Below are 20177 nucleotides of genomic sequence, written 5' to 3'. Positions count from 1 at the left end.
TGCTGCTGTGGTGAGTCGACTGCGATAAAATCGGCTGTTCATTATTTTCCGTTGCATCATGCTGTACCGCGGCGCTAGCCAAATGGAAGGACTGCTATGCTGTGGTCTCTCCCGCAAGCAGCTAGCTGGCGTAAACCAGGAAACCAATAAAATAATTTTCATTGACCTATTGTTCACGCAATAGTAACGACGGTCAGTTCTGCTGACTTCAAGGTTTTTCGTTCCGCGCCTTGCTGCTAGCTACTAGCACGCGACAGAACGTAATGAGGAATGGACGTCAGTCTAGCATATACCGCGTAGTTTATTTTGCTTTTTAAAGTAGACCAAAAGTGAAGGCTAAGCCCTTCTAACCACATAGACGAGCATTCTTGCTGCGCCGTTGAGCGTGATTTACGAAATCGCGAGCTGTGCCCCATCTAATCGCTCGTAAATCGCTGGGCCGCTGACAGTCGCCTTTTAGTGCTCGAAATTATTGGGTTTAGAGTTTAGGTTAAAAAGTTTCATTGGTTTGTACACTCTAAAGATATCTCGCAACTCCTTACTACCGTATATAATTTGTCTAGATCCCTGTTTATGTTGTTACCTTTCAATATTGCTGTTCCTAATCAATTTCAATTTTCAGTATCACGAAAAACAACCTTCTCAAGTTGTAATACTAATAAGAAGAAGTTTGTATGCCAGCGAATCAAACGTTTTTTAAACACACGTAAAGCCTCTACCAGATCACAATAGGGCAGAAATAGTAACACCAGGGGTCGACCACACAGACCGGGGATCATAAACGCTATAATTTAACTTTCATTTTTTGTCTGCCTAGCCGTTCACAGCCTATTACTGCGTTGCATTGTATGTGCGTGTTCACTAGTCATGTACTATGGTAAGACTTCAATTTAAAATCGTCTCGTTTCCAAGTCCGCGAAAGTTCCTTCGAAGGTTAAATATGTAAGACAAGTGCGCATCAATTATCGTGTGTCTATCTTCATACTTTATACCAATTGATGAGTGGAAAAATTTAATTATAAAGCCATTTCAAATACCTCCGATCAGCCGGGAATTGGTAATGAGATATTGTTCCCAACCCACAGGGTATTTAGAATTCAGACCGACTATTGAGAATTACTCCCAATCTGTTCATGTCACAGTCGTTACCATATCAACACGCTTCCATAAGCACGAATATTTGATTTCCCTCTCGGGTGCAATTGCTGATGAAAAACGAAATCATCGTTCTCGGGCCACAGCCCATGAACCATTTCTCATTTATTTGCCTTTCACGAGCGAATCACTCCACAGTGGTACTAAACGAATTAAATTTTAATTGAAAACTTTTTAATTAAATTATTGCGGAGTCTGTCTGCTCCATGTGTTAGCCGACTGATCTTTCGCCCTTGTGTGTGCGCGCGCTACTGCCCATGGCATTCGGAAAGCATCACTCATTATTTATTTTTCCTCTTGTCTCGTTACAGAAAGTCGACCCGGAACTAATTTTCACCAAGCAGGAACGTATCGGCAAGGGATCTTTCGGCGAAGTATTCAAAGGCGTTGACAATAGGACGCAGCAGGTGAGTGGGAGGACATCGACCGTGATGTTGTAACTATAGCAGGATGAATTGGCGCGTTTTATTTGGGGAGTTGGAAGAGCACCCTGTTTTGGCTCGTTTTGCATTGTTTTAAAAATTTTCTTAAATGTTTTACTTTACAGAACCTATTGTTTCGTGCATTGATAATCGAAAGCGATCTCGATTTTTTTTGTGGAACTTTCATAGGAGAGCTATTAGTAAACAGAATCTTAAATGTTTACGCAACCTTCTAAAAAGGTTATCACCTTGAAAAGTAAACTTTTAAAATTTACAAAAAGTATTCTCCTTATTCAGAAGGTTTGGGCAACTTAATCGATTGTTTAGGTCAACTGGAACAAGTTGATACGGTTACAGTGGCATTTCACTCGAGTAACGGTGAAACAGGTTTCCATTGTTGTTGAAAATCCTGTTGAAGGTCATTCTCAACCTCGCGGGTATATTTTGATCAATTATTAGAGTTAATTAATGGAATAAGTAGAAGAGACAATAGCCTCTTCAGCTGGTCTCGAGGTACGATGCTGGTCTAACAAGCCAGTCGTCGTAGGTTCGAGTCTCGGCTCGGGAGTGACTGTTAGTGTCAGTAGGATCGTAGCGCTAGCCCCGCAATTGTCCTGTACACTTAACAGTTGGCTGCGAAGTCTGTGTATAATAAACAGAAGGTCGAGCTCCGTTACGGAATGTAGCACCAAGGCTTTGCTTTGCTTTTTTAGAAGAGACAATATTTTTATCACATATCCATTTTATCACATATCCAATGCTAGTCAATTTTTGCTGGAACTTCCTTTGTCAAGAGTAAGTCACAAGTATTATACGAGAAGGAAGGATAAGTGGGGAGCTTGAAAATTATTCTATGCTTAAGTGCTTTGATATCGAATGGCCCTGATTCGAATCCACGACCATCCGCTTGTCAAAGCGGACTCTGTAATCTTGCGGCTGCGTAGCTTCTACTTCGAACAAATAACTCCCATGCGACGCAGCTTTTACTCCAGTTTTTGTTCCATACCCTGCTTGGCTTCTGTGGATCGTAGAGGCCCTTACTAAGTATGCAAATCTTATGTGGTGCACGCTTATTCTGGAACCCTCTGACTGTTCCTCGTTGTCCAAATCGCCCTGGACCATTTGTTGTACTTGCAGATTATACTGCGTCCCCATCGCCAGGAGATAGCGAATTGTTGAATACCAGACGACAGGCGAAAAGTTTCACTGTAATCCATACCTCTGACTTACGAAAAACCCTTTAGCACAAGCCCTTACTTGTAGCGGTCGCTAATCTCATTGGCGTTCGTTAATCTCATTGGCGTTCGTTATCTTAATCATCGTTCGTTATCTTGATCATCAAAGTCTTTCTTTCTTTCGCTAGGTTCATGAGAGTCCAAGTTTCGTTAACGCGTAGTACCTGGTATTTCGTTTATATGACTGATACCCACTGGTAGAGAACCCGCCAATTGAGTGCTTGCTATACTGTTTCTAGATCTGCCAAGATCTGTGGATTGTAAGTCAGCGAGAGATGGCTGTCACTATCGGAAATAAAATTAAACTTACCTCCAACTGGGCGCCCTACGTGCTCAGAATTATATTGCTGATCAACAGTTTTATTTCTTTCAAGTCTGACGAAAGAGCAGTGATAACCTAACCTCCGGACTGGAACCGTTTGTCCGATTTATAACGTACCTGTTAAGGGGCAAATTTTTGAAGAAGGACGCTGTATGTCACATGGAAATCAGAATATTTACCTGGACCCTTGCGATATCTCGTGCTGTGCCTTAGACTAGGATTTTAGAGAAATACGAGAGGAGCCCGGCCGGTTTCCAAGCCCGACTGGCACACCACCAACGTGAAATTCAATGCGAACCTCCTCTCTGCCGCCTCCTTCGTCTACGTATCTTCGTCCCCACTTAGTTGCTCGTCGGATACTAACACTAATTTACTTGACACTGATGAGGTCTCGACTTTTGAACACCTTATTATTCACTGTGCTATATACTCGATTCATCTTGGAGCATTCCGTGTGATCGACCAAGACACACGGCATCGATTTAGCATTCCATTTCTTGAGCTTCACCTTGAGTACATGGGCCATCGCCTTCGACCCAGATACACGTAGGTTCGATAGATCAGACTTCTTGCCCGTCAATTTTTCGTAGGTAGTTTCTCGTGGATCAGAGATCAGGTACACCGCCGTTGAAGATGTTCAAAACTTCTTACGCTCCTGGATAATACGCTCCAAACCGTTCTTTGCCACAGTTCCAGATCATTGTCCTAGTCATCCTTTCAAAAAGTATTGTCTTTCCATAATACCAAATTTTAAACTAATTCGGCTCTCATTGTATTGCACAGCTCTCCCTGCTTCCCATACGTTTGATACACAGCCCGGCAACCATTGACGACAATGCACACATGCAATGCCAAGCGGGCTGTCATTTTTCATCTCCGTATCTTTTTTGGTTCTTCCAAGCTGTCGCTAATGACAGCCCATACAGCGTGACCTCTTTCGGCACAAATCCAGGTAACTATGATTCGCGAGAGTCAAATGAAAACGGGGCGTTTTTTCTCACGTGGGAATTAATATGAGGAAACGTATGAGATGGTTTACTTCGTATTCATTATGGAGGAAGTGCGATTCCACTTTCATCGATGACAGCCGCAGCCGATCAGCGAGCTGTCAACAGCGCAAGCTAAACCAACAAGACATCCCAAAAAGGACAAACTAGAATGTCATGTCCCAACAAACAAAATACATGTGTAAGAATGAGCTGTCATGTGCTACACAAGACAGCTTCGTTGCCTGTGTAAGCTTTAGTTGTATGTAAGCTCTCATGAATAGCTTATTCATGAGGCTGCTATAGTAAAAAAGACCAGTCTTCAGTATATTGTCACACCGCAGTACTTTTCCGAAGCCTGGTCCTGGTGCGCCATAAATGCGCTAGATTGGCTGAATCGGTTCAGTCTGTGAAGACCGTTCGTCTCTCGTCCTATGGCAAAGACATCCCCGGTGGCCCAATGCACCATTTGACACGACTGGCTTTTGAACGACGTATTCCTTCTTGCAGACACGACTAACAGACAGTAGGTTCTGAAACAACGGCCAACTCGGTTGCGTCCGCCACATACATAGACGAATTTTGACACTTGCTCTGCATTGACTAAACTCCTCTCCTGCCTGCATATGTGACCAGCTCCAGAATAAAGGATCCACTATTTTTGTGTACTTCGTGGCCATTTCATCGCCATCGTCGACTTTAGCCAACTTCCTATTTGCAGAGTTCTTTTCGTCCTATCGGTTCATAGATTTTTGTTGCCGCTGCTGGCATTCCGAAGCATATTGTCCAAGCTTTTCGTACTTATAACACTGGACTTCAGAATCGTCCTTCTTCGATGGCTTCGTGTAGTTTAGCCGTATTGCTAATGTATATGCCCTTTATCATTGGCTCGTCAAGGCGTTCTTGAGTTGCTTCCTGTTGCTCCGTGGTATTCTGCACTGTTTGTTGAACTTTTTCTTGGACAGGAATGAACCATGCGTCCCCGGATTGATTCAGAGGCATCTTTATTTTCTCGATGCTCATTGTTCACTATTTGAGACTTGACGAAAAACTGCACTTTGTTACTGTATTACCATAGAGTTTGTCTGGGCCTATAATGTGACAAAAGTTAGATAATTTTCAGAAAACTTTCACCGGGAAACATCGGGTAAATAAAGCTATAGTGGACCACGGTAAGATTAACTCGATTTCTCTTAACAAAAATTGGAATTTATAAATGTTTGTAATGCTGATTGGCTGGATAAGATGTTTTCCGATGGATGTTTTTTGAAAATCCCTCGAGATTCCCCATAAATTGAGTTGATCCACTACAGGAAAGCGATCCACTATAGGTTAAATTACCCTATTATCCAGCCAATTTGCATCTTAACATTTAAAAATTCCAATTAGGGTAAATTAACCTATAGTAGACCCCCTTACTATATTACCCTATAGTGGACCATCCGTCAGATAACATTAATTTTTCTTAAGATGAATTGGAATTTATAAAGGTTTATGATGCAGATTGGCTGGATAAAATGTTTCAAGATGAAAGTTTCCTTAAAATTCCTCGAATTTTCGTATAAATTGAATTAACCTGGTGGGTGGTCCACTATAGGAAAGTGGTCTACTATAGGTAAATTTATTCTAGCTTTCAAAATAGGATAAACTATCTTAGATGGACCACGTTCACTAGTGGGCCACCGATCAGATTAACTCAATTTATGCGAAAACTCGAAAGCTACAGAAAACTTCCATTGGGAAATAGGGTAAATTAACCTAAGTGGACCCCTTCGCTTTATTAACCTATAGTGGACCACCCGACTCAATTTCTGTCAACATATATCGGAATTTATAAATGTTTGTGATGCTGAATGGCTCTATAAGTTGATTTCCGATGGATGTTTTCTGAAAATCCCTCAAATTCACACATAAATTGAGTTATCCTGGAGGGTGGTCCGCCATAGGAATGGGGTCTACTATAGGGGAGCTGCGTAGCCGCAAGGTTACAGAGTCCGGTTTGTCAAGCGAACGGTCGTGGGTTCGAATCTTAGTAGAATCAAGCCATTCGATGTCAAAACTGGACTTTAAGTATGGGTTCATTCTCAGGCTCCCCACCACTTGTCCTTCCTTTACGCTAAAATCTATGTCACCTTTGCGTGACTTCCTCTTAACAAAAACATAAGTCCCTCTTATTAATTAAACTGACCAGAAAGACGCACGACGAAACTTCTCCAGGTTATTATAATTGGTGATATTTGGCAAGAGGAACGAGTGTCGGTATAGTAGAACAGTAAGCGGGTGAAAGGAAGAGTATCACATTACACACAAGCACTGATAAAACAATAATAATAAGCATGCCACTTTCTCAATAGTGGTATTGCTAATAATAGAAGTGCAGGATACAGCAGACACTCGGGCATATCTCACAATAGATCTACGATTCTGGTCGCAGTGAGGAAGTCCATACAGGAACAAAATAGGTTAACTTACTCTATCTTATCAGCTAATCTGCATTCGAATCACGAGAAACATTGAAAGAATAAACCGTCACGATGGTCCACCGAAGGAAGTGGTCCATTCAAGGTAGTTCTACCCTAAATGATATCAAGCAATGGGAATCCGTTAGGTTTCTGATTTAGGGTGCATTAACATATAGTGGACCTCTTTCCTATAGTAAACCACCCGCGACATTAACTCAATTAATGCGAAAACTCGAGAGAAATATTCCATCGCGAAATACCTCATCCAGTCAATTTGCATCAGCATCACGAGAAATATTTATATATTTCGATTTACTATATGTCAAAAGAAATCTAGTTAATCTGACGAGTGGTCCACTATGGGATTGTAGGATGAATTAACCTATAGTGGACCCCATCCCTATTGTGGAACCTCTCGTCAGATTAACTCAATTTTTCTTAACATAAATCGGATTTTATGCATGTTTCTCGTGGTTCTGATTCTGATTGGCTGGATAAGACATTTCCCGATGTAAAATCTCTGAATTTTCTGAGGCTTTTAACCATCCGATATGTTTTCTGCAAGCTGCTGCAGAGAATTTTCCACCGGTGTAAATGGTCGCACACCGACCATTCTATTTAATTGTGTATAAAGAGACTCTAGAAAATATGCACAAAATCTTATTGAATCTGTACAACATGAGGATGATTTTGAGAGATTCGTAGAGTTTAGTTTAGCTTCATACAACCGATATTTCAGAACAAAAACCCCTAAAGTTTTAACATTAATATTACGTTACTAAACTTTTAAACATAAGTCTCCATCACAATCCAGCTGTATCTCGGTATTAGTTGAAAGTTTTGTACCTTTTATCCTCACATCGGAATGTAAATATTTGTAGTTCTCTCAGAAAGGAATCATGAAAATTGTTACAACACAACACTACAGTTTTAATGAATTTTCGTACTCTTCTTCTGTAGCATCCCGAGTCATTTCAACACTCTTCTTTAATTTCTACTTAACAATTATCCAATGGTTTTCGGTTAGGCGGAAATGGAGAAAATTGGGAGGATTAAGGTCTTTTTCAATGTAATCGAACCCATTGTCGCGGTACCACTGATGTACTCGGCAACATGGTAAATTTGGCCAAGCGTTCCTGCAGGCACTTCCAATACATTTTCGAGTTCATTGATGCAAATCTCTTACCAAATCAAGAACTTCCTGGCATGTTTATGAGCGAAAACACACTTAAATTTGCTAAAAACATTTCCGCTAGTAGCGTCCTCCTAGAATTTCACCTTTGGGAATTGTCAAAAATCCATCATCACGTACGTTCCTTAATTCATCAGCATGCTTCCTTCGTAATTGTTATATTTGCTTTTTTTAGCCTCCAGATTTTGCTTCAACGTCCTGTAAGTTCCACTAAAACGCGTCCTCTGAGCCATCCGAACAACAATTGGACCGAACCAAGCACCATATTTTTAAAATTCAGTTATTAAGGGATGTTAACATTTATGATCTATTCATAATCATAATTCATCTATATTATAGCAAAAAATCTCTGTTGCAGCTTGCTTGAAACATACGGCATGGTTGAACTATTAACGCCGATAACTGAAAACAATGTTTTTGGCGCTTGGTTCGGTTTGGCTGTACGCCGACCAGTTGTATGTCACGGGAACGTTTCAGCACATCATACCCGGTCCATTTAACCACTTTCGGTGATTAATGGGGGTGTCCAAAATTCTTTTCTCAGTTTCCACCCTGCACAACATTTTCATAACAAAACAAGTCTACCTGAAATTCTTACCAAAAGATCAAAATGTCAAAAGATTGCAGTTACGCGTACGCCTGACATAGCACGACGCTGCTAAAAATGAACAGTAATTCAGGATTCTAAATGAATTAAACCTCATTGCAATATCTTAGTGAAACTCTTTTAGTTAAACGATGACACTGTAACATAAACTTAGCTATGATTTAATTAATGCTAATAAATCATCCAAAACTTGATTAAATCACAATGATATAATCTGTTTTTTTTGTCATCTCTAGTCAAGATTAAGGTTGTAGTGTGTAGAATCCACTACGTGGCCGACTACGAATTTTCAAAGGCACAAGACTCGGATATACCCAGTTAATGCGTTACCTGGGAAAACACTGTCACAATCACCATAACAAAGATGAGGATATGTCTTCGCCAGTGAGACATTGACTTTACCTAGGGGAATGCCTTTCAAAATTCGAAGCCGATCACGTGATGACTCGAAGTCGGCCATTTGTGGCTCCAACACACTTCGACTTTAAAATTTTTCGGATTCGTTCTGAACTTATTTATTGTTGTTTCTTGTCGTTGAAAGTAAGGTAAAGCTATCATGATTCTGTCAAAAGAAAAGTTGTCATCAAAATTATGGGCTATTATTGGCACCAACAAACAGTAACATCTCTTCACCATCCTTTACAGGGGACACAGCTAGAACCGATCATTAGATGATTAATCCGTTCAATTGCAACTGTTAACTTTTCCAATTAAGTATAAATCCAGCCAAACATGGCACTATTACAACATGTTTCTTTGGAGTTTCCCTTCAAATACTGTTCTACAATAACCAAGTAGATTTGTTCTTCGGGCTCGATTTACAAAGGGATAGTATAACACATGTTGACATCGTTTTCTTCTTTTTTTCAGGTTGTGGCAATCAAAATAATCGACTTAGAAGAAGCTGAAGATGAAATCGAAGACATACAGCAGGAAATTATGGTGCTATCACAATGTGACTCTCCTTTCGTCACGAAATACTTCGGATCATATCTTAAGGTAAGCGAACTTGTGCACTTTCCTATCCTACAAAAAAAAAAAACTTCAAGAAAAATATGACCTGCACTCGTAGAGTGCTTCGAAATGTCAAAAATGTCTAATTTCGTGAATCGAATCGAATTCTAATCGACGTGAAGAAAACATGTTTGTCGCGCTTGTTCAGCGTCATCCATCGTGAAGCGACCGATGACATTTTACCTGTTTAGTACACAAACGCCTACGCGTTGTGGTATTTTGCGATAAAAAGAATGTCACCATCAATCACGTTCAAATCACGTCGTCACTTAAACATTCATTGTCTTCTACCTTTCCGGTGCGCGGCCTTTTGCTTCAAAAACATTTCTGCAGCGACATACATACGGGTATGTAGCATGGCTGTTTGTTTTGTGCAACCAACATCGGCAATGTTGCTATGTTGTAGCGCTATGGCATTTCAGACAAGCTGTTTGCAGGCTGTAGGTAATTTATATGAACTTTAGTATCTCAAGCAGTTTCCATTCTCTACACTACCGTCAGAGAAGCCTCTTGACAAAATGTGCTTTGATAACCAACTTCAATAACTCTGTAAGAATTTCTGTGAATAGGCAACACGAGAAAGTGTCACAAAAGGCAAAATCATTCCAATAGACAGCGAAGAGAATTGAATTTTATGTACACGGCGTGCCGCGGCGGAATGCTATTCGGTAATTTCTCGTAGCAGCGTTAAGTTCAACCGTCGAAGATTCATTGAAAATAGTAGCTTAGCTAAGATTGTTGCACCGTACACAATCTTGATTATTCCAACAAGGCAGAAAGAATTCTTACAATTACATAACTGTAAATTTTAATTTGAGTTTTCAAATTTCTGCGTGTTACATTTAAATTTTTTCTATATTTTATACGTTCTTCAAGAATAACTCGAAGGCAGTTAAAATTTTGTCATGTTTTTATAGTTCCCTACTATTATTCCATTGATTGTTTAGAATTATATTGACTTCAAATACTGTAGACTTTATAATTATTCAATGACTCGTTTTTGTTTTTCTTTCCGCTATGCGGGTTCTCGTCATTACCATGATCGACAATTGTCAACAGCGGGGCCGACAACAGTTAGAGTAATAAGAAACAGTCGTCGCACCGTTCCGAGTTGACCTAGTTATACGAGCTGTATTTAGTCTGCTCCCCAGCACAGCTGTTTCAATTGAATCACTCTCACCATCACGCGGGTTTTACATTTAAAATCACCCCAACAGCGTCCGTGCCACGCTGGAAGTGTCACCTCATTCCACCTGATTGGGCGGTAATCAGTTTAGTTTCCGTTTGTTTCGAAAGCAGTTTATTTGAACCGTTCCGTTCAACGTGCTTTGCTGATTCAAATCGGGAAGAGTAAATAAATTTTTATTCATTCCCTAATCGGAAGCAATTGTTTTTATTGTCGCATTGTCTTCGGGTTATATTTTTAGGCTGGTGTCTGCTTTGACTTAATATATAGCATAAACCGCTATCCACTCGAATAGAACACACTTAGTTGAATACTATTTATTTTTTGAATACTTAAGTTTATTTTAAATGCGGTTAAGAATACCAAATAAAATTTATCATCGTTCTACTTATTTGCAATATTTGTCGTCAAACCAGTAGAAATAATCGTTTTCTGAACTTTTGATACCTTTTCTTTGGAACGATTTATCGTTGGAAATTTAAATATCTTCACTATGAAAGTTTGCAAACATATTGGTCTTTGTGTTTTCTTACCTCTTATCGATGTTTTCTGGTAATATTTCATTCTATCCAGAATGACCAGAACGGCTCTTAAATACTTTGCTTTTTCTGACTTCTTAGCTATCATGACCGCAACCATATAATATCCTAGGCAGATTCCACTGTTGATAGCTATGCACGGTGGTTGTCATCTTTGCTATGACGCCACTTGAAGGATGGTGATTCGCCGTTTTCTTGCCTCTCCACTTGGCGTCGTCGTCGGACTATCTGAAGAAACATTGAGTAGAGTGTTTTCATCACAAGCCGGATGTAAGAAGAGAAGTGCATCCTTTCCCCGATATTGCGCCCTTGAGTGACGAACAGAATTTAGATTGCTTTCGATGATCTCATTGTTGCTGACTCAATGTGCATTCCTGCTTAGAAAAGCAATGTGTATTTTTATTCATAGAAGATGTGTTTTTTTTTCTCTCTCTTTTCCGATCCAGGGTACAAAGCTATGGATCATCATGGAATATCTCGGCGGTGGGTCGGCCCTGGACTTGATGAAGGCCGGTCTGTTCGAGGAAATGCACATTGCCATCATCCTGCGGGAGGTCCTGAAAGGTCTGGACTACCTGCACTCGGAGCGAAAGCTGCACCGTGATATCAAAGCGGCCAACGTACTTCTGAGCGAACTCGGCGACGTGAAGCTGGCGGATTTTGGCGTGGCAGGGCAGCTCACTAATACGACCTCGAAACGAAACACTTTCGTGGGTACGCCTTTCTGGATGGCACCGGAGGTCATCAAGCAGTCCATGTACGACAGCAAAGCGGACATCTGGTCATTGGGGATAACTGCAATTGAACTAGCCAAAGGGGAACCACCCAATTCGGAACTGCACCCGATGAGAGTGTTGTTTCTTATTCCGAAAAATAATCCCCCGCAGCTGACCGGTAGCTACACCAAGCCATTCAAAGATTTTGTTGAAGCGTGCCTAAATAAAGACCCTGAGAATGTGAGTATGACTTTGTTTAATAAGAATTATTTGTTTTGCATCGATGTGACTATTTTGCAGAGACCAACGGCGAAAGAGCTACTGAAATTCCCGTTCATTAAAAAAGCGAAAAAGAACGCATACCTGATCGATTTGATAGATCGGTACAAGAAGTGGAAATCACAAAAAGGCGAAGAAAGCGAAACTGAATCAGAGAATTCAGACTCGTAAGTAGCTGTAACTATTCTAAAATAGATCATCAAGCTAAAAATTTAATTACGTTTCAGTGAGGAATCCAAACCGGACAGTGACCTGGACGAACCATGGATCATGACGGTCAAGGGAATGCACTTCAACAATTTTAACAAAATTAACGCTATGGACGAAACGCTAGGATCGCCAGTCAAGCACAACGGTACCAGCAATAGTATGATGGGTATGGCCAACGCGAGGGATCGAGACCGAGATCGGGACTACAATCTTAATCAGCAGAAATCAAGTCAGGTAGGTGGCTTCTTACAAAATCCTGGGCCCTACTGTTTATAACATAACCTGGCAAAGACAGGATTCTACTCCACAAATACTAGCTCTCTTATCCAAGACTGAGAAATTTGAATTAGCTCGTTATGAATGTATTGTAACTCGTGGATCTCACTTGAATATTTTTTGCGAAATTCCAATTCGATTGGCGTGAATTTAGAAAACAGTAAATTTTCGTTGACTGGGCGACGAGCATTTCCCAGTTATTGAAATCGGCTCGCTAACCGGGTTATCATGTCAATGCCACAAGGGATTTCGATGAATAATGCTATTTCACGATAATTTCGTAAAAGATTTTCGTTCTCAAGTTGGTCACCGGTTATGCTTATTTATTTCCTAAATAAAAGCCATAAACTTTGTTTTTATTCAGCGAGTACATTTATTAGGTACACTTTTGTTTTGGTATTTTAAATATGTTCGATTAGAAAAACTTCGATTTTATGTATAATGTTTGATCCACTTGCCCTCCGTTCGTTTTGATATTTGACGTTTGTTGTCTTTTTACTTGGGAATTCTCCTAGTTAGCGAGCACCCAGTTAAAAAGAAGCCCTGTTAAAACGTGTCCAGTTAGCGAACAGTTACTGTATATATGTCCAACAGAGATTTCACAATGATACAAAATTAGTGGAATAAAGTAGTCATCAGCGAGCAAATTGAAAAGATTTTAAATTGAAAAATTTCAACCAAATTGCTAAATTGTAACTGCATTACTTGTTCGGTCAAAATTTGATCAAGTTCTATAAACAAAACTCCAAAATATGTGGAAAAGTTAAAATTATGCGGAATGTATTATGCGGAATAACAACTGAATAATCAGACAGATATATTTACTAAATTTGAACAAAATTTAAAATCAAAAAGCGAAAAAATATAATACATAATAGATACTGACGAGCTAGCACTGAAAACACCGGAAGAGGTTGAACGGATGAAAGTAATTCCATACCGTGTTTGTACCTGGCACAGTGCACCAGACCAGGCATCTTTTTCGCCGTTAATCTAACCGATTCAACACGGATTGCGGATTGAAACACTGGAAAGCCGTCGTACATATTTTCCGGAAATTCAAAAGTACATCGCAGATGATGTTGTAGTATTCTGTGACCGGCGTTTCAAACTCATTTCCATGCGGATTAGGTGTCGGATTTCGACGACAGACGCTCAACAAGTGGATAACAAGTGTCATGCAAGGCGAAGCAGTATCTTGGAGCTGTGGACTACAAGCCATCGTGTCACTATCAACCTGCAAAGCGAAACACATAGATCTTTGGCCATGGTGGCTAGGCCTGGTGTCGCAGTTCAGTCAAACAGCCCGCTCAAATCACCAAATAACCAGAGTACGATCTACATTGCGAAAAACGACGGATACAAACCTCGAACGAAGCACATCCGGCACCATTTTATACATGATGTGCTAGACCGGAAGGTTGTTTCGCTGAACTACAGCAAATCTGATGAGCAGCTGAGTCTATCAGAGCAATCTATTACCGAAAGAGCCATCAATAAATATTTATTGTACTTCCAACTGTCATCAGAACTAGACGTTCTCGTTCCACGTTGTCAATATCAAGTGCTCAAGTGCATGCTTCTCATTCCACGTTGTCAATAGTAAATGCAGGTAAAACTTCAAATCTTATTAAGTGCAAAAAACCTATGTACTGCTATCCGCTGTCGGAACATGACACAGTCTCCGCAGCAAGCTGATAATGTATCGAGCAATTACGGGGCTCACGCTGCGCATTAAAGTATTTATAAGAAAACTGAATAATCTGAATCTATTGAATAGATGATAAATTCAAAAAGAAATCATTGATATGAACAAAGAAACACATTTACAATATTTTCAAATCAATAAAAAAAACCTTTTAACCGATATAATTGTAGTGGAATAAACCAATCAAATCAAAATCATAAAATTGGAACCCTATCCTTTCTTTTAGCAAAGCCCATGTTTTCGAATATGTTGAAAACAACTACCATCATTAATGGTTCTTCCCTTCTTCAACAGCCACGAACGCCCACGTCGCCATCACACCAGCCGCAGACCACTTCGTCGGCGCTTATTTCTTCCAATAGCAATTCTAACAGCAACAACCGGAAGCAGCAACAGCAGCAGCAGACAAGTTCGTCCGACCGGGAGCCAGTGTCACCCCAAAAGGAGATCGGTCACTATCCGAACGAACGGGCCAGTCTCGAGCGGCAGAGGGACAGCGAAAAGGAACGGGAACGAGACCGAATAGAGCAACGTGAGCGAGAACGTGAAAGAGACAGAGAAAGGGAACGGGAACGGGAAAAGGAATCTGAGCGGGAAAATAAGGAGAGAAGAGGTTCAAAAGAGGTTTGTTTCTATGACGAAAATTTTTATGAAATTTATCAGAACGCTAATTTATGTTTTGACATGTTAGGTTTCCAACCATCGAGGTGATACAGAGGAAAAAGTCAGCAGTTTGCGACGAGAGCGGGAACGAGAGCGAGAACGAGAACGTGAAACCAGTCACAGCAATGGTAATCCCAGAAGTAACAGTATTACGAATGTGAATAACAACTCCAAGAGCCGAACAAACAGTGGTTGTTTGAAGTCGATAATATTCCCGCTGCTTTCGGAGGTAAGAGTTTGTTATTATCCTAACAACAGAAACGTATAAACAGCATGTTGTCTTTTTCAGATGCAGCGAAGTTATTCCAGCTCGAGCAACGTCGAGATTAGCGACCTGCGGCTAGCGTTTGAGAAAGCCGAACTGACATGCCCCGGGGTGAACGATCTGTTTGTGAAGGAAATCATCCACAAACTCGTACCCGGATTTTCCGAAACCCGGATCAATACGCTTATAGACAAAGTAACGCGGTAGGTGCTGCTCGATTAATAGCGAAAGCACGGTGATGGCAGTGATTCATCTGGTTGTTAACGATGAATATAATATTGTTTTTGTTGTTTGTTATTGGCGGTGGTGATGATAACGCACTGATATGGTGCTGACTAGAAAAAAGGGGAACGAAGGCTATTAGCTTAATATTTAAACTTTAATTCTATTGTTTTCAAACTTCCTAAAACTATCACTGTATTTGTTCCTACTATCCCTTATACTAATGTGTTGATTAGTAACATTTCAACCTATTTTACACTTCCGTTTGAGGTGGTACCCCCCAAGATACGCCAAATTAATAAGACTACATATAATCTGCAACCTTTCAAAATAAAATTGCTCCCCTTGAAGATTATGCATCAATATATTTGGCGGATTACATTTTTCTTCCATAGCACTTAACACGTCTTCAAAACGTCAAACTTATAATTTTTTTTTGCTTTGGCACCAATTCAAGTGGCTTAGTCCTAATCTAATGGATAAATAATTGAAATATTTTTCAAATCTCACTCTGACTCCCTGCATACTGCCATTAAAGCAACTATTTCTCTGCTTTGTCACAGTTAGCGTTTCCAATATGTAAAAGCAAGCAAATACAAAGTGTCAACCATCCTAAAAGCTTATGTTGCTAAAAAACTGGTCACAGTTGATATTCTCTAGACGACAAATAAATTTCAACAATTAACGATAATGTTAGATATTCACGGCTAATGCGGTGGTTTTTAAAAAAAAACTGATTCCACTTTTTTCTTTCTACTTATAAATATAATGTATGTATCATTACACGCATTGCTTTGTTGTCTTTTAAGTTACAGAAGGATGTATGACTCTTTTCAGTTTTCAAGTCGCATAGTTATCTTTTGTTTTAATCACACACTAAGAGGACTAATAAAACATAGAACTTACTTTAGTATTACGATCAGTAGTTACGTACTCCTATTTGGTGAAGGTTAATTCTCACTCACGTCTTCTTGGTAGCAGCAAACGATGGATTATATTATTCTCCAATGTGGCATCCTTTTTTCTTGTTTTTGTTCTCAAATTTTCTTACAGAGAATCCAAAGTGAAGCGATAAAATGTGCATACGAACGGTGTTTGGTTCAAAGTGTGAAGTGCTATTGCGCCCCTTCCTATTTTCCTCGAAAGTGGGATTCCTATAAAAAAAAACTCCGATCAGTTTAGAATATTTGGTAGACATCTTGCGAGCAAGTGTACCACCCAACAAGCACGCAAAAGAATCAAACGTTGGAGCGCTCAACAAAAGAAAAACACATAAATTCCTAATAATGTATATAAATTTTGTTCCCAAATGTTTGAAGATATTTATTCTCCATCTTCTTCGACTGTTAGCTATGAATAATATGTTAGTTTCTGTATCATTACTGCCTATATTCCGATTATAACATTCAACGGAAAAAAAAACATTTCTTAGTACGCCACACAGTCGAAGGTTCAAAAACAATCGATAGTACTGACAACTGATGACAATATGTCTTTTTTAATTTTCAATACAGCAGTAGATATTAGTGATATGAAAATTCACGGCTAGTTCTGTTACTGCGAACAAATGCAAGAAACAATCTTCGAACATTATCATAAGCAAATAATACAGCCCTTTGTCTTATTGTAAAAAAAAACATAACTTTCCAACAAAAAATCGAAACATTCTGCTACCTTCTGTATATATCTATTGTGTAAAAATCTCTGTTTCTAGGTTTTAGCTCTTTTAAAAAATCTGCGATAGCATGCAAATGACGTCCTTCCATAGCTGGCTAACCGGAAAATTGTTTGTTTCTTCTAATACATAATCATATATAATTTGCTAAGTAGAGAGGAATGTCTCGAAGCTTACTACAAAGAACACCCTATTGACTCATTATTTTACATTTCTCCCTATCTAGACGAACTTCCGCTTCATCGTCAAAGATGACCGTGCTTTACTAGAACGCGGCCACTGTTTATTCCCTCAGTGTTTTATGACTCAATCTGTTGAACCTAAAAATAACGTCTATGATTATTAAGTTTTCACATGTTCAGTGCGCTTTCGTTAGTTGCTGCTTTTTGAAAGTTCTTCATACGCACATGACGAGTCAATTTTTTTTTTTTGTTCATTACCAATACGAGATTGTCTTTCTGTTTGTTGTATCACGCTTTGCATTTTTGTTGATCGGAAATTTGTTTTCCTATTGCAACCGTGAAAAAATGGAAATCCTGAACATTTTTGCTATCGACGTATCAAAACCGTTCGACTCCATCTGATTCTTTTGGTCCCGCTTAACGCGTATCCAACGGTTATTACAGAGTAAAAAAAAATATATGTAGCAGCAGAAGTCTAAACGAATATGTTTAAATAATTTAAGCGAAAGTAATATCGTCGGTATGTATCAATGACTGTAAACTATGTGGTGTAGAGGACACTGTGAATATTAGGCATACCTGAACTGAGGGAGCTTTTCGCACACTGAAGTGGAAGGATAATATGTAGTGTTTAACTGCTTCACACAGAATAATACTAATTTAACTAGGTATATTTAAATGAAAAATTCACATTTTGAATACGAAGCGAGCGATTCCTTTTAAACTTTGGCAAACGTCAATAACAGTATATACTTCAGGAAATGTCAGAAACTAACAGTTCCAAGTATGCAGTTAATGCAGTTTAAAATTAACAAAAAAAATCAATAGACATCAACAAAACACAGTAGTGCTGGGATAGATATTGCAACAAATAAACTAAAATTCTTGTTAACACACACACATACACACATTGTCACAAGTGAAGCATGTATAAAGTGAAGTGACAGACTAACTCCCCCGGAAAGCTCCAGAAATTTCCCGCAAAGGTAAATAATAATAAATGAAAACGTTGTTTCAATACGTGTTAGAGATGGTTTCTAATCCAACCAATTGAGAAAAGTTGTTCCCCGGGAGCTTAGTAGTACAGATTATTGCGCCGTGATAAGAAAGGGGGAAGAAACAATAAAATCACCCGTCAAGAAAGTATTGTTAAATCCGAATGTTTACCTGACCACTGAACATATCCTGAAACGTCCAACGAGCGTTCAATAGAGAAATCAACACACAAGCAACCAATTGCACTCAAGTTTGAGAACTTTTTTTTTCTTCACAAATCAGGTTTGAGAACTATTTGTGAAGTTTATCGTTCATCAAGAGGAATACCTCCATTTATTTTTTTCACAGGTTTATAATTTCCTGCGAAACACCAGGCCATTGATTGAATGAACTTGTTTTCTAAAGCGTTTGTTTTATTTATTTTTTCTTTCTCCTAGTTTATTTAGTTTCTCCTAGTTTGTTTAGTTCTTCGTAGTCTGAATTACTTTGGTAGAGTAGGGTATCATATATTGCAGTACCTTTAGTTTACCGGTGTTCTCTCTAAAGTTCTTTGAACATACGAGCCAAACCAACATGGTGCACCCCAACAGCAACCTACCACCTGGCTTCAAGATAGTTATTAGACCTCGGTATATTTTTCTTGATAAATCAGCGGTTACTCCACAGAGCCGAATGAACGGTGGTCGCCCGGTTTTGTTTCTTCCAATTATGTGAGTTTCTTCATAGTATTGCAAAATTTCAGGGTCACTGAGAGTTTCCTTGCTTCTAACATTTTCTCGTGCACGAATCTTAACTTGCCATAAGACCCTGTTCCCCCTTATTTCTCATAAGCGGCATTAAAAGAAAGTGGTTGTCTACATTTGGACTACTGAACTACTGTCTTTTGCCGAAGCATTATATCTCAATCCCAGTTTGTTTTCCTTGGATCGCGATATGCTACAGATGGTTTATTGTCGCCCCTTTTTCGAAAATAATGTAGGTATTTGTGATCAGATGAGGAAGCATCTTTTGAGTGATGTCAATACGGAACTTCCTCAGAAATTGCAGGATTTTTTAATGTTTGTTCCAAGACTTTCCCCCTGATCGCGTTTGAAAATGTTTGTTTATTACCTTCATTACATATGTCTATGTTATTGGAAAAACGGGAATCCGAAAGACTATCACCTCTTTTATTAATATCGGTGCTTCCCCATACAGTATGATAAGCAATAGCATCACATTAAATAATGGAAGACATGTTTGTATTGCGACAGTATTGGACAATCATCTCAGGAGCACCGCCAGGGTAGTACGCTGGGGCCACAACGATTTGTTTCTTTCCACTGGTTATTGGAACATCGATTATGATCGCTACGATGTCGTGCTTGATAAACTTTGTAATAGGGTAACATATGAGTGTATTGTTAGCGAGTTCGGCAGTTCCTATAAGAATTCTACTCATCATGAAATAATCTGCATGCGGTCGTTGTTATTCCACGAATTTGGCCTTTATTAGACCATGGTTCCTGTGTAAATGTTATGTCTACCCATTCTTTTTTGAAATTCTTATACAACACCGTACCACCTTTAAATTAATGGAGATTCGCATGCAGAAATTTCATAAGCTTCATTTTACTCTGGATTTCGCTCCTCACCCGGCATTTGCTTCCTGTGGAAAACTCTGAGCTTTCTCCGCTAGTCGATCTTTCGCATTTTCATCATATTTGTTTTCAAGAGCTAATCTTGGAGTCACAACTTTTGCTTTTGAGTCGCAAGGTGGCATACTAGCGTTGTCGTTTTGCACAGAATTCTTGTCCATCAGTTTAGAGATTTGACGTGCTTGTTGCTTCGTCTTGCGGAGTTTCGTTCTACCGAAACGGAAATCA

The 20177-nt window shown here is 39.4% G+C and overlaps 1 protein-coding gene across 3 annotated transcripts in view; it reads left to right on the top strand.

Annotated features, from left to right (window-relative positions):
• LOC129730831 (germinal center kinase 1) overlaps positions 1 to 18470 on the top strand; it is a 62518-nt gene extending 44048 nt beyond the window's left edge. For 2 of the 3 annotated variants that reach the window (XM_055690418.1, XM_055690417.1), the window contains exons 3-11: positions 1467 to 1562; positions 9252 to 9380; positions 11567 to 12076; positions 12137 to 12282; positions 12343 to 12559; positions 14604 to 14933; positions 15001 to 15201; positions 15262 to 15440; positions 17361 to 18470. In XM_055690418.1, coding sequence (XP_055546393.1) covers positions 1467 to 1562; positions 9252 to 9380; positions 11567 to 12076; positions 12137 to 12282; positions 12343 to 12559; positions 14604 to 14933; positions 15001 to 15201; positions 15262 to 15440; positions 17361 to 17403 — 1851 coding nt within the window. In that variant the 3' untranslated portion in view covers positions 17404 to 18470. Of the gene's footprint in view, positions 1 to 1466; positions 1563 to 9251; positions 9381 to 11566; positions 12077 to 12136; positions 12283 to 12342; positions 12560 to 14603; positions 14934 to 15000; positions 15202 to 15261; positions 15441 to 16512 lie in introns of all 3 variants that reach the window. The other variant, XM_055690419.1, reaches the window with a different exon arrangement.
• The last annotated feature ends 1707 nt before the right edge of the window (positions 18471 to 20177 follow it).

Source organism: Wyeomyia smithii, chromosome 3 (genome assembly GCF_029784165.1).
Source record: "Wyeomyia smithii strain HCP4-BCI-WySm-NY-G18 chromosome 3, ASM2978416v1, whole genome shotgun sequence".
Taxonomy (NCBI): domain Eukaryota; kingdom Metazoa; phylum Arthropoda; class Insecta; order Diptera; family Culicidae; genus Wyeomyia; species Wyeomyia smithii.
This window is presented reverse-complemented; position numbering and strand designations above follow the sequence as displayed.